Consider the following 17,817-nt stretch of genomic DNA (forward strand, 5'->3'; position numbering starts at 1 on the left):
ACTTTACATGTTATTTGCTAATTTTTTGTGCAGGATCGGAAAAACCGAGAAATGTAGACTCCGGGACGAAAATATTGATTTTTGCTGTCTTGAGTCAACTCAGATAAAGGCTGGAGTCGACTCAAGCTGAGTTAGCTGCGTTCCGGAAGTCAGTGCCTTCGGTTTGCCGCCATTTGGACTGGAGTCAACTCAGATAGACACTGGAGTCGACTCAGAGTCAACACTTATCCGGCTGACTCCACATCGAACTGGAGTTGATTCAGTTGGCGACCTGAGTCGACTCAGGCAGCGGATAACGAGCGGGAAGGAATAGTTATCAGGCCACGTCGACTGATTTATTTTTAGATAAACAATTCATCCCTAGAATAATGTCAAATTCTAATACATCTACAACTAATAAATTCACCACAAGAACATGTTAGTCAAATTCCAAAGGACAACCTTTGATGCCCTTTCTACTATCATGACTTCACCTAAAGGAATAAATATTACCAGACTACAAAGTTGCAGTGTTGGTTGTTTCCTATCTTATTCTCAAAACTCAAAGGTATAGAAGAATGTGCACTACCAATATCAATCAATAATTTTGCTAAGAAATCATAAACAAAAATGATACCTCTAATAACATATTCATCATTTTTTTACGCATCCCCTCCTTAGTCATCACATAAACTCATTCAGTAGTAGGCTCTTGTAATATGGTTCCTAAACATAGGAGTTGCATTAAAATTTGAGACGGCTGAGTAGAGTAAAAGTTTTGGGAGGACTGGTGTGAGGGCATAAGTAGTGCTTGCAACTAGTACATTTGTGATTTAGGATAATGTTGTTGAGGTGCAAGTGGTTGTAGCTAGGTTGGTGGATATCTTTGTTGACTTTTTTTGCTGATGTGGTGGGGATGGACATTGTTGGAATGATTGTCTCTATTGTATATGCGGTCTCCTAAACTCATTTTGTACTCGTAACATACAATCCCTATTTATATGTCAAGTAGTTTGCAATAGAAATAAATATTTTGATTCACATGGCATTGTAAAATCAATGTCTATCCTCCCTACAATGATAATATCGACTTTGACCTCCAACCCTTAGACCACTCAATATCCTCCTTTGATGAGAATTAGTTGAGCATGAGGATTCCTCGCATGACTTGTTTCTATTTTTATCCCTCTTCTTTAGTCGAGCGAAGTCCTCCATGATGTTTCCTCTATCTTGGGGCCTTGTTATGGGAGTTTTGTTTATCAAGTTATTATTATTATTATTATTATTATTTCTGTGATTGTTTAATTGTCTTTTTTTTATTTAATCGTCATTGTCCTTGTGTTGCTTCAATGGAATTACTAATCCGGATATGGTATAAATCCCTAGATGAAATGCTTGCGACAGTCTACATCAATGGCTGATAGTGAATAGAACTTTGCCAATCTAAATAATATAACAATCTTAGACTTTGTGTCTTCGAGCCGTGACTTCAAGCCATTTCTCAAAACCAATACCTTTTGGTTTGTCATCCCCAAGAGGAGCACATCACTATGTGAAGAGACTTGTGATCCAGATTTCTCTTGCTTAATTCCTAGAAACTTTATAGGCATATATGGTCCTTATGTTCTAGGCAATGAAGCTATAAAAATATCTTGTAATTATTTCTTCACTTATTCGTCAATTGACGCTTCTATTTGTAGTTTAGCTTGAATACCTCATTAGAATCAATCATCCTTCCACAAACCCTCGCATCTATGCAGTCCTTCTAGAGGAACAGTACGTGGAGAGACAAATATTTTATTTTCTTATGGTGATGAAATAAAATTCTATTTTTTGCAAATGTATAAAGCACTTATCTCAAAGTTTTTTGTTAGTCCCTTAGGTGTTTTGATATTTGACCAAGTGAAGTTTAAATAAGTGGTTTGTATTTAACAAATTGTTTGAGTTTGCAGACTGCCCTCCTAAGTTTAATGAATTTGAATTAAGATGATAAATGAATGTGGCAGTTCGAGCACAAATTTGTGCATAGCTTTAGACCTTGAAGATGCCACCAAGATTGAAGATTATGAAGATTATAATTTATCTGTTGTAATCTATGTAAATTGTATTTTGAATATATTGTTGTGGTTTATGTAAGGTTTATAGTTACCTAAGGCAAATTTTCATGCTCCTTGTTGATATTGTGGCAAATATTTAATATTGGATATAGAGAGCTTTTCTTTCTACATTTGAATTAGGTATTCTTGGATCAATAGCTTTGGGACTAGAAATAAGATTGTAGCCACAAAATAACTAGAGAAACCTCAAGTACTACACCAAAGTATTAATTAGACGAGAAGTTATGCTAAGCCGACTCCTAAGAATCTCATATTAACACATTGAGATCAGCATCTTTGATCTCACATGGAGCCGTCAAATTGTCATCAAATGTATGTAAAAAAAAAGGGCATTGTGCCTACATCATCATACTGTTGATCACATGTTCACTTCAGATGACACCACGACATTATTACCCAACAACACCATCCACCATCGGTTCTCAGTCAAGTCGCATCACAACCTCCAATTCAGCCTCATCTCATCTTGTATCCATCCAATCCAACACACTAGCTAGATCTGTGCCAGATCACCCTTGTGTTCATTTGCTAACAAACTACGCCATATCAGACGTAGATGAAAATTTCCCACATCAAATACATGGAAATTCTGGTTGAAAACAAATCAGTTATACATAATTGTGTCCTGCAACATCAACGCCAGCATCCGTATTTTTCTCATTGCCCATGAAGACAGATGCTCAATTATGAAATAAACCTAGTTCCGTCATTGTTTAACAATCTCCATCTATCTATCTTTGATCCATAAACTATAAGAATGTTTGTTTTGGAAAAAAACAAAAAAAAAAAAAAAGTCAAGTATTTTAGATGTATCACTTTTTAGTGACCACCCTCTCGCCAGCGCAAAGAGGTTCCTCATGAAGGTGGGGTTATTTGAACAAAGAGAGTGCGTGTCCGGTGCCCCTTTTTTTTTGACAACTTCATTCTTTAGTCTGACTGACGTTTGCTGAATTCACAAATGCTACGATGTACTTTGTGAAGTTGTTCAGTACAGAAATGTGGTGATGTGCACGGGCCACACATGAGGTATATGACATTCCCAAGAGGCCTTATGTAAAGACCGTCTGCACGAAGTTGTTGGACCAGGGAACTGGCAAACAATGAAGCGTATCTGCATGGACAATGGACCATCAATAGGCTAAAGCAAATAATATAAGTTGCACAAGTTACAATTATCGATGAACTTATTGAAATGATAGGCACGGTGAAATAAGAGTGATAGAAAAACCTACTGAGTCTTAACATAAACCATAAGTGTTATTTTCATGACAGGACTTTGATAAGCTACATTAGCTCAATGCATTTGAGTAGCTTGTTAGTTTTACCTAAAGGAAACTTTATTATTAGCTGAATTGGAATAGTATCATACCCTGCATCAGAGCCATCAGATTTGAGTTGCAAAGCAAATAGAGTCCCAAGAACTACTACTCTTTCTACTGCAGGATGCGCAGATATCGTCTGAACAAGTTCCATGTCCCACAACTGCAATAGTATCGCATAAACAAATTAAATAAGATCAAACATATTAGTCCGTTGAATTATTTAAGGTTGTACTAAAAAACAAAACACCTATATCTTAGTTCTGGAAGGAAATTCAGCTCTAGCTGATACAATGGATAAACTTGTCAATGGAAAGAAAACTCAAATGATCACTTATTCATCTTTATAATATCAATGTGAAAAAACCAGCAAAGTGAACATGATAAATTTATATTGCTCCTGTATTTTACAAAATTATAAAGATCATGCAATTAGGATCAGCACCAAGCAATGCATATGGTAAATATAAGGGTTAATACATTGATCTAGCACAACCTTAACCGTTTTCTGTTTTCAGTAATTAGGATCAGCACCAAGCAATGCATATAGTAAATATAAGGGTAAACACACTGATCTAGTATAACTTTATTGGTTTTCTCAAATCTAGTACAACCTTGGAATTTAGATTATGCACATTCGATCTACAAAAACTAACATTTCCCCAAATCAACCCTGCTGATCCCAAAAAAACCAAAAAAGGGATCAAGCCACCACCTTGGAATGTGGGGTTGCTGTAGGACTTCGAATCATTCCTGTCAAAGCCTTGTGCCTCATTGATCATCTCCATCGTCTTTCACGCTGCTTTCCACAGCCGGCACCACTCATCCCATGGAGCCCTCTCAAGAAGCTACCGAACCTCAACATGAATGACCCCATCTTTTGTCACACGTCTCTACGCCACCTATAGATCTCTCTCTTTTCCTCTTCAAAATAATTTCTGGAAATTGAAAGTGGAAGCCAAAATAAATGTGGGAGTCAGCCATGTTAGTTTGGAGATTACACAGGAGGAGAAATGGGAAGACTGAAAAGAACTAGAGCTGTGACTACTACCATTTGATATATCAACGAGAGCAAGGGGAGGAGCACTATGTTTTGCTTCATTGATGTGCTGGGAACAGCAGAAGAGGATGTGGGAGGTGGGGTGAGTGATAGAAGAGGAGGTGGTTTTGGAAAGAGATATTTGAATTTAATCCACATAAGCATTAAAATATATAATTTATTGAGTTGGCAAATAACACATGCATGCCATGTCATCTTTTTATGCAAAAGATGAATGGACATCTATGGGATGCTAGATCTTAACACAAAATATATAGGTTGTGCTAGATTAGATAAAAATGAAAGATCATTCTAGATTTGAGAAAACATTAAAGGTTAGATCCATGTATTATGATAAAATTATGAAAGAACACCTAAATCACCAGATGAATATTAATCTTTAGATGTGTTCTGCATAGAGAGGTAGATTCCTATGCTTGATTGGCTCATCACCTAAACCTAGAAAACTTTCTGAGTTTCTCTATTTAATTATAGATTTCAAAGCAGGAATATTACATGATCTTAGAATCCCTTGTTAATCAAACAATGATCAAGTAAAAAGATCTCATGTTGAAACTTTTGGGAAGATGAACTCACAATTACTAGAAACACTTAAAGTAAACAAAATGCTTCTAATTTTAATTTTTTTTATTTCTTTCAGCACCAACACTCATTCCACAACAAATGCTCCCTAACTAATTGATGCTGCACAAGGACTGATTGTTCGTAAATTGGCGGAGTAGAAATCTGAAATTTGAGGTACAGAAGTGTAGAAAGGTTATAGAAAGTTAGGCATCACGACTAAGGAATACTAGGCATCATACAATAGGGGATTGCATCACATAATCTGGAAAAAGGGTTAAAAACTCACTTTCTATATCTTATTACAGCAATACAGCAACACATTTATACAACTACTAGATGTACTCCTTAACATAGAAAATTTGAAAGACTCAAAAAGACTCTTGATTGACATTTTTATTTTCCCAAACATTGAAAATTAAAACACATTGAAATTGCTAGAAATTGCTGATGATTGATGGGAATTCGGTTGAGTTTTCGACTTACAAACTTGTGACTTTGCAACTTTAGAATTGCTCCCAAATAGGCTCATCATTTTCCAAAGTATGTCAAATTAAAAGATGGGCTTTGGAGTGTTCATTTTTGCATTTATAAACTTTTAAAGGGGATTGTCATTTATCTCCATTACTAATTTCTGTTGGTTATACTTGTTAGTTTAACCATCCACCTTCTAGTTGTTTTATTATTAGATAAAAAAATCAATGCAAGCGATTGTTGCCTACACCCACTTGCAAGGGAGCATTAGTTCTCTGATCATCAACACTAGAAGTAAACAAAAAATTTCTAGCTTAATTTTTTTTTTTCAAGTGTCAATAACCATTTAGTTCACATCAAATGTTTCCCAAGCAATATATTTTAGTTATTAATTATTTAACCCTGGATCGATTAGCCAAATAAAAAATCAATATTCTAGTGGCTGCCACCTGTACCCACTCACAACCCCTTGTCAAAGGCCACCATTGCACACCCTCACAAAGAGCTAGCCACCACCTGCCACCCTCATGAAGAGCCAACCACCACCCAATGCTCTTATGAATAGTTGGCCTGCCTTGACCCTCAAATTGAGTCCGAGATCACCTATTCCTTTGCCCCTCTCAAGATCTAGCTTTTACCCCCTATAATTAACTCTACCGCTCCAATCATGCACAGTCACCCTCCTCTCATGACAAATTCCACCTACTCTATAAATCTCCTTCCCTCCTCCCTTAGACATGGACAGCAAGGCACCAACTCCTGCATCCCTTTCTAGCCATGCTAACAATCCATCGATCCTTCTCTCTCATGCAAGCAGCAGCTCCTCTATCAAACATCTTTTGTTTTGTGAGCAATTGAAAGAGATTGTCCCTAGTGAGTTATGCATGCAGCAAGGAATCTCTCCCTCCGTTTGATGTATAGCACAACAAGGAATCAAAGTGAACATCCTTATGAAGATAACTCTCATACAAAAAAAAAAACAAAATATAAATTTTTATTAATTAAAAGATTCTGGGACTACTTTGTTGACTCAACCCTAATGAAAACTAATAAATAAATAATCAATCGAAAACAATGCTAGATCATAGTTAGGAGCACAATTACTCCTTTAATACTAAAAGCAAAAACGTTTGTACCCTGCATTACTAAATACTTCAAAATTTTACAAAACAATTATATCAGTTCAAAATTCAGTTAGACTCCTATTCGTTTTCAGTTTTACATTATCTCTTTCACAAAAAGGAACTTGATTTCATCAAGTGGGGAGATGAGATTATCCAAATTAGGTATGGTGGCACCACACAGGTGTGAAGTGAGCTTTGTAGATGGATCAGACGGCTATTAGTCCATTTCAAGTAGCTCAAAAGCAAGCCACCAAATTTTGTCCTTAGTAATCCAGGTATCATGAATCTCCGGAAGTCCTTTTCGATGGACTAAGTTCCTTGGGGTGCTTCTATCAAGGAATATCATGGCTTGAAAGTCTACAATATGCTAAATCAAAGGAGTGGTTTTAATCAAGGATGGGAGTTCAAGAGTCACTACTATTAGAGGATGACAAATCAATGGACAAAGAGAATGACTTGAATGTCTCAAGACATGGCAATAAATCCTTAGCATTGAAAATTGAATTAGTGTTCAAATTAGTAGGCAATTCAATACTACATGTATTAGATCCAATTCTTCTCACAATTTGGAAGGGAGCAAAGAAACGAGTATGAAACTTTTTGAAGGAGATTTTAGGAAAATATTTGGGGCAAATGTGACTAGCCATATAATCATATACATTGCACTCCTTAAATTTTATAGGACTTATTTCTCAATATAATTTTCTTATTAGTATCAGCATGAATTTCTCTAATATGCTCGCTAACATCCTCAATTGGCTGAGCTAAATAAGTAGAAGATAAAAGAATCAAATCAATAGGTTAACAGAGTTTTTAACCCTTACACAATTTTAAATGTACTACAAATTGCAAATTTGTTTACTGAATTACTAAATAAATTTGGCAAGTGGCAAAATTCCAAAATACTCAATTTTTCACTCACTAAACAACTAAGCAAATTTCTTAAACCACTAACGACGACCTCAATGTATCCATTAGTTTGTGGATAAAAAAATCTATAAAATCTTAATACTTCCAGAGTTACCAAAAATAATTGACAAATTTTACATTCCTATCTAAATCTACATGTGGATAACCCATGCAACCTAACAATTTTCCTAAAGGACTTGGCTATCTGTGATGCATTAATGGTTTTGTTAATGGAATAAAATGTGTCGTCTTAGAAAATCGATCTACCACTTCTAAAATATAGTTGTGGCTCCGGTTGATTAGGGGTAAATCTAAAACGAACTTCATACTAATGTCTTTCCAAACTTCATGGGGAATCAATAGTGGTGTGTAAAGACCAAGCTTCATGAGGAATCGATAGTTGTGTGTAAAGACCAAGCTTCATGGGGAATCAATAGTGGTGTGTAACAATCAATGTTTTGATCTGCGCAACATCTTGTCACAAGGAGGGAAAGTGAAACTAAACTAAAACAAGTTCGACAGTCTTATTCTTCCTAAAGTGTCCAACAAGACAAACTATGCACATCTTCCAAATAACAAAGTTTGTGAGGTCCTAAAATGCAGAAGTGTGCGTCTTTAAATAGGCAATTATCTCTTATCACAAAATTAACCAAATTATGTCAATTCACTTCTTTAACATAAAAATTAACCTAAAGTTAGGAAAAGAAACATATTCATATTTACCATAGTTATTTATTGTCCATAGATATGTTTTAGATAAAAGTGCTCATGAAAGAACTTAACCCACCTAGCACCTAGCATGTTTGACACTTAGCTTCTTTTGAAGTTAAATGAAACTTAGTGTCTTATGGTCAACTAAAGGATGAACTTATGGGGCGGGAGTAGGTAAGTGCCAATGTTTAAGGGTTGGGACAATAGCATAAGACTCTTTGTCGTAAGTTCAATAGAGTTGCCTAGTCTCGTTGAGTTTTTTGCTAAAAAATGCAATCAGATACACTTCTTAACTGATTGACTTAGTGTTTCTCCTATACCAACTCTAGATGTGTCGCAGGACATCTCAAATGGTTTACAGAGGTTAGAATTTCTAATCATCCTTTTCTTTATCTCCCTTAGACCCTGTTTACTTTGGAGGATAGAAACAAAAACTGTAGAAAGATTTCTCTGGTGGAAAACTTTCCCTTGTTTACTTTGTAAAAAAAGGATAAATTATTTCCTTTCTTTTGTTTACCTAATAGACTGACGGATTTATAAATCCATGGACAAATCATTTTTTATCATTTTGTCTTCTGCTCAAATATGACTCTCCCTGTGCAAGTTGAATTTCTCCATATTCACAAGTCTAGCCTCACGTGACCCCAAACGCCGCCCTGCGAGGTCTCCTCGCACAACCGTCGAGGCCAGCGTGGGCCGCGACCTCGCGTGGCCACCATGACCGCGACCTATCGAAGTATCTGAGGCCGCAACCTCCCATAGGCCGTGCGTAGTAGCCCCTCGAGGTGACCTTGCACACACACTTGCGCATGGCACCAGTCTTCTTCCTTCGTTTCTCGTTCTATTTTTTTCCTTTTTCTTTTTATTTTCTTTTCCTTTCCTTCCCTTCCCTACTAATCTTTTTCTTTTCTCTTTCCCTTCCTCTGCCTTTCCCAAGGGACTTTTCCCCCCTTTGAATTCCTTTCCCTCTCCTTTCCATCATTCGAAGTAAACAAAGCCTTAAGGTTACAGAGATAGATTTAGACCATTGAAAAATCACCTTTCTTAAGGCAATTCAATATAAGACACCATGATGCTATTGAAGTCTTTAATGAAGTATTTTCTAATAGGTCATGAAGCCATAGAATTTTGAAGCCTCCTAAAGGGTATAAGGCCTAGGTCACTTCTTAATTATGCCAATCTTCTTTAGATGTTAATATATGCTCTACAAAGATGATAACCCTGGGGAAGAGAGCCCAAGGCTTTGAGAATCACTTTTTCATATTGATAAAAAAATTTATATCCTAAGGGTTTTTAGGACAAGGTGAATATATTTTACATGGGTATCATGTGTCTTACAAAATAAGGATGTCATCAAGATAGAGAATAAGAAATTTCCCTATAAATGGTTTTAGAACTTTGTTCACCCTCATAAAGGTACTAGGGGTTCAAATGTCTTACATGCACTTTTCTATTCATTGTGAATCTTATCCTAATTTGACGATATTCACTATGCAAGTTAATCTTAGAAAACTAATGGCATCTTGTCATCAAGTTAAGCATGTCATCAAGTTTAGGTACGAGAAAACTATACTTAAGTGATCTTGTTGATGGCATGACTCAATATCCATACACATTCTCCAAGAGTCATCCTTTTTCAAAGTTAGTAAGCATGGGCGACATAAGCACTCATGCTTTCCTTAACAAAATCTTTCTGCAGAAGTCCCTCACTTGCCTATTTACTCACTTGTCTATTTATTTCATCAAGCTCTAGAAGATTTATGAGATAGTGTGGAAAGTTAAGTCATTGTGACACTAGGAAAAGATCTATAGCATGTTGAATCGTGGCCATAGGCATCTACAGGAATTATATTCTAAAATTCATTTGAAAACTTGACTTCAAGGGAAGGCCGCTTGATAACTCATCAGAGATGACTATAAGGTACAAAAACATTAATGTTACCATTGCTCCCAACTGCTTTAAGTTAAGATTGCATGAGATGGTGAAGGGGTCATTTGTCGATTTGGTGACTTAGATTTAGACTCAATCTCACTAGGCTTAGTTGGGTATCTCCTAACATTCTAGCCATTGTGTGGAACATAAGTCATGGTGAGTATTGGAAAGATCATAAAGCTAAGGTCAGCTAAGAATGACATAGGCGACATTCATGGGCAAAACATCACATCATATCTTGTCAGTATATAAACTTATGTTGATAAAAATCAAACATCTCTATGTAACAAAAGGGAAAATCTGATTTACCCATGCCACCTTGTAGAGACGGGTATATAGGGATCTTTTGCAAAAAATAATAAATAAATACAACGGAATAAAACCGATCCCTCCATAGATTCATGCGAATTCAATATACATATTTGATCGAGTTGTCATCTTTGTTGCATGAACGAAACAATCTCAACGGTAACTTAATTCGATAGATCTTAGCACAATCAGAATGACCGCACCTCTTCAGTATCCACACGAACACGTCCTTCATTCGTCGCACGAACTCAACCTTCGGAGAAGAACCACCTTCATTGTGCTAGCACTTTGGATGATTTGGTCAAGAGGAGAAGAAGAAGAGACTAAAAATGATCATTCACCAAATGTATAAAACTAACTTTTTGTAGTCATCCAATGAATACAAAAGATCATCCAATAAATACAAAAGGTCATCAAGTCGTCTAATGAATACAAAAGGTTTTTGTCTTTTGCTCTCCTTTTCATCAATACTCCATTAATCTCAATTAATAGACATTAATCCTCTTTAGTGGTTGAGTCTAATCCAACGTGTCTAATTCGGATTAGATTTAATCCAATAATCTAATAATTGTATTCATTTGAGTCTAATTCAATAAGTCTAACTCGGATTAGACTTAACCCTATAATCTTAAAGTCCATCATATTTTAGTCAAACTAAAATATACTCATCTCCAAATCAACTTGTTCTTTGTATGTGACCTAATAGGTTTTCATATCGTTGACAATGTATCTAAAATAATATTTTAGATACATAAGCAATGAGTGGCATCATTGCTACCTAAGTGATGAAATTGTCGAGATCTAACCTAATCTTTCTGATCTTGTATAAATTGGTCCTTTTATCTTCGATATCCAGATTGATCCATGAGACATAAACCGTGTCATCCCCTTATCAATCATTGTATTTCTTAATCTCTAAGTAGACTCAGTTAATCAAATGAGTTCAATATCTCATATTGACTTATTTGAGTATGGTCATGTATTTTAGTAGTCCTATTTAATCAAGCGGCTCACAGATATCACTTCCGTCATATGGAAGGAATAGATTTCATAAACATCACTCACATCCCTCCACATAATTTATTACATATTCAGTGATCGACTTTATAGTCAACATTGTTACAGGTGATGTCTATCGATACTAAAGTACACAACTCCTTATGTAAGGAACTGTAATGACTTCAGGTCTAAGGATTATTTATACTAATAGTTACTATAAGAATGTTTATAACACTCATGTAACGATCCATGAAACATTCTCATAGCAAGTCAATTTAGTATATATTCTCTAATATATACACATGTATCAACTTAATATCTTATATCTATGACTTGTGAAAATTAAGTCATCAGTTGACCTACATATTAGTCTCAACATATTAATATTGCCCTTGTATATTAAAACTTGAGTAGAAATAGTTAAGAGTGTTTTATATATATGTCTATAGTCTCCCACTATCAATTCAACCAATTGATACGTTATAAACCTAGAACCTACTACCTTAGAACATTATTATACTTATTCATCTGGTACAGATTTGAAGTAAATATAATAACCATAAATTATCTTTTATTATTGAAATATGATATAAAAGTTTCCTTGTCAATAATCTTATAATTGACTCTAGAGTTAACACTAACAATCTCCCACTAGCACTAATATCAATCACTGAAATATCTAATATCTAGTGACCTAGTGTGTCATCATGCTTCCTCTGTGTCAAATCATTGGTCAAAGGATCCACAATGTTAGCATCAGTCGATACTCTGCATATCCTGACATTTCTATCGACAATCTCTCGAATGAGATGGAACCGCCGTAATATGAGTTTGGATCGCTAATGAGAGCGAGGTTCCTTAGCCTGCACAATTGCCTCATTATTATCACAATAGAGGTATATTGGGTTTACTATGCTAAGAACTACACCAAGCTCTATAATAAATTTTTTAATCCAAACAACTTCTTTTGCGGCACTAAAAGCAGTAATATACTCGGCCTCTATAGTAGAATCAGCAACTGTACCTTATTTTGAACTCTTCTAGCTCACAACACTACCATTTAAGCAAAATACACTCTGACTGTGATATAGAATCATCCTCATCAGTTTTGAAGCTTGCATCGCTGTAATCCTTTACAGTGAGCCATCATCACCTCCAAATATCAAAAAATAATCTTTTGTTCTTCTCAAGTACTTAAGAATATTCTTGACTGTTATCCAATGACCTTCATCTGGATCTGTTTGATATTTGCTCGTCATGCTTAACACATATGAGACATCAAGGCGAGTATAAAACATAGCATACATGATAAATCCTATAGCAGATATATAAAGAATCTGACCCATGTGATCTCTTTCTTCTTTAAAAAAAGGAGAGTCTTCGAAGGGCTCACACCATATGACATCGGCAGAAATCCCTTTTTGGAATTCTACATGGCAAAACGATTGAATACCTTGTCAATATATGTACTCTGATTTAGACCAAGCAATCTGTTAAATCTATCTCTATAGATCTTGATGCTTAAAATATAAGTTGTTTCACTTAAGTCTTTTATTGAGAAATAATTCCCAAGCTATGTCTTTACAGACTGCAGTATAGGAATATCATTTCCAATGAGAAGTATATCATTTATATTCAGGATGAGAAAGATGACTGTGCTCCCATTAATCCTTTTGTAGACACAAGGTTTATCTTCGTTTTTGACAAAATCAAAAGCTTTGATTGCATCATCAAATAAAAAATTCGAGCTTCTAGAAGCTTGTTTTAATCCATAATGGACCTTTACAACTTCATATCTTTCCAGCATTATTTGGATCTACAAAACCCTCAAGTTATGTCATGTACACATCCTCGAGTAGATTTTCATTTAGAAATACAATTTTGACATCCATCTGTCAGATCTCATAATCATGGTAAGCTGCAATAGCAAGCATGATCCGAATAGACTTAAGCATCGCAGTTAGTGAAAAGGTTTCATCATAGTCTATACCATGAACTTACTTGAATCCTTTAGCTACTAATCATCTTTTATAGATATACATATGATCATTCGTGTCAGTCTTTCTCTTAAAGACCCACTTACACCAATGGATTTGATCCCTACAAGTGGATCAACCAAAGTCTATACTTGATTAATGTACATGGATTTCATTTCGGACCTCATAACCTCTAGCTATTTTTCAGAATCTCAACTCATTACAACTTCTTGATATATAGGCTCATTGAGACCAACAAGCATTACATCATCGTGGTCAGATAAAAGAAAAGAATATCTCCCAGGTTGACGACGTGCCCTATCAGATCTGCGTAGAGCTTGTTCTACTCGAACAGGTTGTTGCTCTACAACTTCTTGCAATGTAACAAATTCATGATCCACAACACTTTTTGGTACCTGTTCAATTCATTAAGGCCTCAGTGTTAATTTATGTATCTCGAATTTCTTTAAGATTGACTTTACTCCCACTAGTTCTTCTAAAAATAAACTTTTTCTAAAAAAATATCATTTCTAGTAACAAACACTTTGACTTGTGAGGAATTATAAAAGTAATATCCCTTCGTTTCCATGGGATATCCTACATAATAACACTAATCGGATTTGAATCTTAGTTTCTTTGAAACTTAACGTCAAACGTAAGTCTCACAATCTCAAATCTTCATAAAAGACATCTTGGGACTCATCCTAATTCATATCGTATATGGTATCTATGACGTCTTTAGACGGAACGCGGTTAACTGTGAAAGCAACCATCTCTAGAGCATGTCCCTAGAAAGAAGTAAGAAGATCTGTCTGACTTATCATTGATCGTACCATATCTAATAAAGTACGATTTCTCCTCTCTGAGACACCATTCCACTGTGGTGTTGCAGGTGGAATGAGTTGAGATATGATCTCAAACTCAACGAGATGGTCACAAAACTCTTGGCTAAGGTATTCACTACCTTGATCTGATCGAAGCATCTTAATATGCTTACCTAGTTGATTTTATACTTCATTCTTGAATTTTTTGAACTTTTCAAAGGATTCTAATTTGTGTTTCATTAGATACACAGCAATATCTACTGACATCATTGGTAAAAATAATGAAATACTAATAGTCTTATCTAACTGCTATATTGAAAATGTCACAAACATCAGTATGTACGAGTCCTAACAAATCATTAGCTCTTTCGCTGTGTCCACTAAAAGAAGTCTTTATCATCGTCTAGTAAACTAATACTATTCTTAATTGTATATTACAAATTTAAAAAAACCTCGAGTTACATTCAAGAGGAGTCTAATTTTACAATTAGAATTATAAAGGTAAAACGCATGACACGTAGATCGTATTATGAATTACAACATGTACACGCACACATAATCCAATCACATTGGATAAAAGACGTCATGACCATGCAGCATGGCATACATCATTAGTAATAGATCTTAACCATACACTATAGCATTCTTTTATTATGATTGTAAACAACAATTTATAAGCCACAACCTTACGGTAATATATAAGGTCATGAAAGATTTGTCGAACGAAATCGGACTATAGCACGTGTTCATATTATATATGAAGATGCTATAATCCTTTAGTTTGATCAACACAAACTCTTTGCTCGACAAAATCACTCATATAATCATGTAAATCATAATAAACATATGCTTATTTTCTATATCGAATATGAAATATAACTAAAACGATGTATACGCTTTCGCAAGTGGTTCTAATACCACGGTAGAGATCTTTTGTGAAAAATAATAAATAAACACAGCGAAATAAAACTGATCCCTCCAGAGATCCATGCGAATGCAGTATACATGTTTGATCGAATTGTCACCTTTGTTGCGTGAACTAAACAACCCCAACAATAACTTGATTCGGTAAATCTCAGCGCGATCAAAATGGCCCCGCCTCTTCGGTATCCACACGAACACTTCATTCGTCACACGAACTCAACTTTCGGAGGAGAACCACCTTCGTTATACTAGCAACTTGGATGGTTTAGCTAAAACAAGAAGAAGAGAAGACTAGAAGTGATCATTCACCAAATGCATAAAATTAGCCTTTTATACTTATCCAATAAATACAAAGGGTCATCCAATGAATACAAAAGATTTTTGCCTTTTGCTATCCTTTTCATCAATACTCCATTAATCTCTATTAATGGACATTAATCCTCTTTAGTAGTTGAGTCTAATCCAATAAATCTAATTCAGATTAGACTCTAATTCAGATAAGACTCAATCCAATAATGTAATAATTGGATTCATTTGAGTCTAATTCGGATTAGACTTAACCCTATAATCTTAAGGTCCATCATATTTTAGTCAAATTAAAATATATTCATCTCCAAATCAACATATTCTTTATGTATGACATTATAGTTTCTTATAACATTGACAATGTATCTAAAACAATATTTTAGATACATAAGCAATGAGTAACATCTAGCAATACATCATTGCTACCCAAGTGATGAGAATGTCAAGATCCAACCTAACTTTTATGTATCTATTATCTTGTATAACTTAGTCCCTCTATCCTCAATATCTAAATTGATCCATGAGGCATAGACCATGTCATCCCCTTATTAATCTTTGTGTTTCTTGATCTCTAAGTAGACTCAATCAAATGAGTTCAATATCTCATATTGACTTACTTGAGTATGGTCATACATTTTAGTAGTCCTATTTAATCAAGGGGTCCACAGATATCACTTCCGTCATATGAAAGGGATAGATTTCATCTACATCATTCACATCCTTCCACATAATTTATTACATACTCAATGATCGATTTTATAGCCCACCTTGTTACAAGTAACGTTTGTTGATGCTAAAGTACACAACTCCTTATGTAAGAAATCATAATGACTTCAAGTCTAAGGATTATTTATACTAATAGTCACTATGTTTATGACACTCATATAACGATCCATCAAACATTATCATGGCTGGTCAATTCAATACATATTCTCTAATATATACACATGTGTCAACTTGATATCTTATATCAATGACTTGTGAGATTAAGTTATCAGTTGACCTACATGCTAGTCTTAACGCATTAATATTACCCTTGTATATTAAAGTTTGACTAGAAATAATTAAGAGTAGTGTTCTATATATATGTCTATAGTCTTCCACTATCAATTCAACCAATTGATATGTTGTAGACTGGAATATACTACCTTTGGACATTATTATACTTATTCATCTAGCACAGATCTAAAGTAAATATAATAATCATAAATTTTATCTTTTATTAATGAAATATGATACAAAAATTTCTTTGTCAATCATCTCATAATTAGCTCTAGGGCTAACACTAACAGGATGTGTTTCAAGCGCGACTTGAATCCTAGAAAAGACCTATATGAAAATTACGTTCATACAACTCTCATTATCGATAACAATTTTTCAAGACTTATTTTTGTACTTCAAAGATGCTAGTCGGGTGTGCATAGGATACAACGCACTACATTAAGTCTTACATCTTTTCCTCAGCTCTCTTAGTCTATTAGTGCTTGTTAAAGCATTCAACTCTTCATCACTACCCAAAGTTGTAAAGTATGCAACATCAACCTCCAAGTTGTCTTCATTTTCTAAGTTCAAGACTATGTGTAAGAACTTAGATGTTTCATGACCCTTACCACAACAGTTATAGCATTAACCATTCAAGTTATGATTCTCCGCCCTCCTAGGGGCCTTTGTGTTAGTCTCCACTCGTTGGATGACAATTTTAAGGTGAGTTGATCTAGTGGATCTTCCTAGTTGTGGTAACCCCTATAAATTGGAGAATTATACATTTTTTGTTGAAGGGCCTAACACTCAAAAGGTGGAAGATTTCACAAATTGTTCGATCTCTTCATTTTAATAGCAAACTTCTTCAATTGAAGTGGGGGCAAATAACTTAACTTGGTATTTGATTTTAGGCTTAAGTCCAGTAATGAATGTTCCCTAGGGTCTAGCATGCATAAGAAATTTGCTTACACATTTAATGACACTCATATTAATTGTTTTTGGTTAATCCACATAGTGTATTAATTTTTGAAGTGTGGATGTACATTTTTGTTTAATATTTGTTTCATTTCTATCCACTATATGATGGGTATTTCCTATTTGCAACGTATCGATCTTAGACACTTACCAATATTTATTTGTGGAACAGTATGATTTTTGCAAATCGCATTTGTTATAGTGTATCAATTACAGTCATCCTCCATTTAGGCTATCCATTAAGAAATATCTTTATGACTAACTGACCATTGAAAAGTTCAACTAAGTTGGTAGTATGTCTCATGTCTAAGCCCTTCAAGCATGAGTCTCCAAAAA

At 34.8% G+C, this 17,817-nt stretch overlaps 1 protein-coding gene across 1 annotated transcript in view; it reads right to left on the reverse strand.

Annotated features, from left to right (window-relative positions):
- Positions 1 to 2,689: 2,689 nt before the first annotated feature.
- Positions 2,690 to 17,817, reverse strand: part of LOC141842885 (bifunctional dethiobiotin synthetase/7,8-diamino-pelargonic acid aminotransferase, mitochondrial-like) — a 39,683-nt gene continuing 24,555 nt past the window's right edge. Inside the window, exons 6-7 of the mRNA XM_074730866.1 lie at positions 3,466 to 3,578; positions 2,690 to 3,207 (exon numbers count right to left, since the gene is read on the reverse strand). Coding sequence (XP_074586967.1) covers positions 3,024 to 3,207; positions 3,466 to 3,578 — 297 coding nt within the window. The 3' untranslated portion in view covers positions 2,690 to 3,023. The remainder of the gene's footprint in view (positions 3,208 to 3,465; positions 3,579 to 17,817) is intronic.

Source organism: Curcuma longa, chromosome 12 (genome assembly GCF_044706935.1).
Source record: "Curcuma longa cultivar G26 ecotype Majalengka, Jawa Barat chromosome 12, ITB_CL_G26_1.1, whole genome shotgun sequence".
NCBI classification, from domain to species: domain Eukaryota; kingdom Viridiplantae; phylum Streptophyta; class Magnoliopsida; order Zingiberales; family Zingiberaceae; genus Curcuma; species Curcuma longa.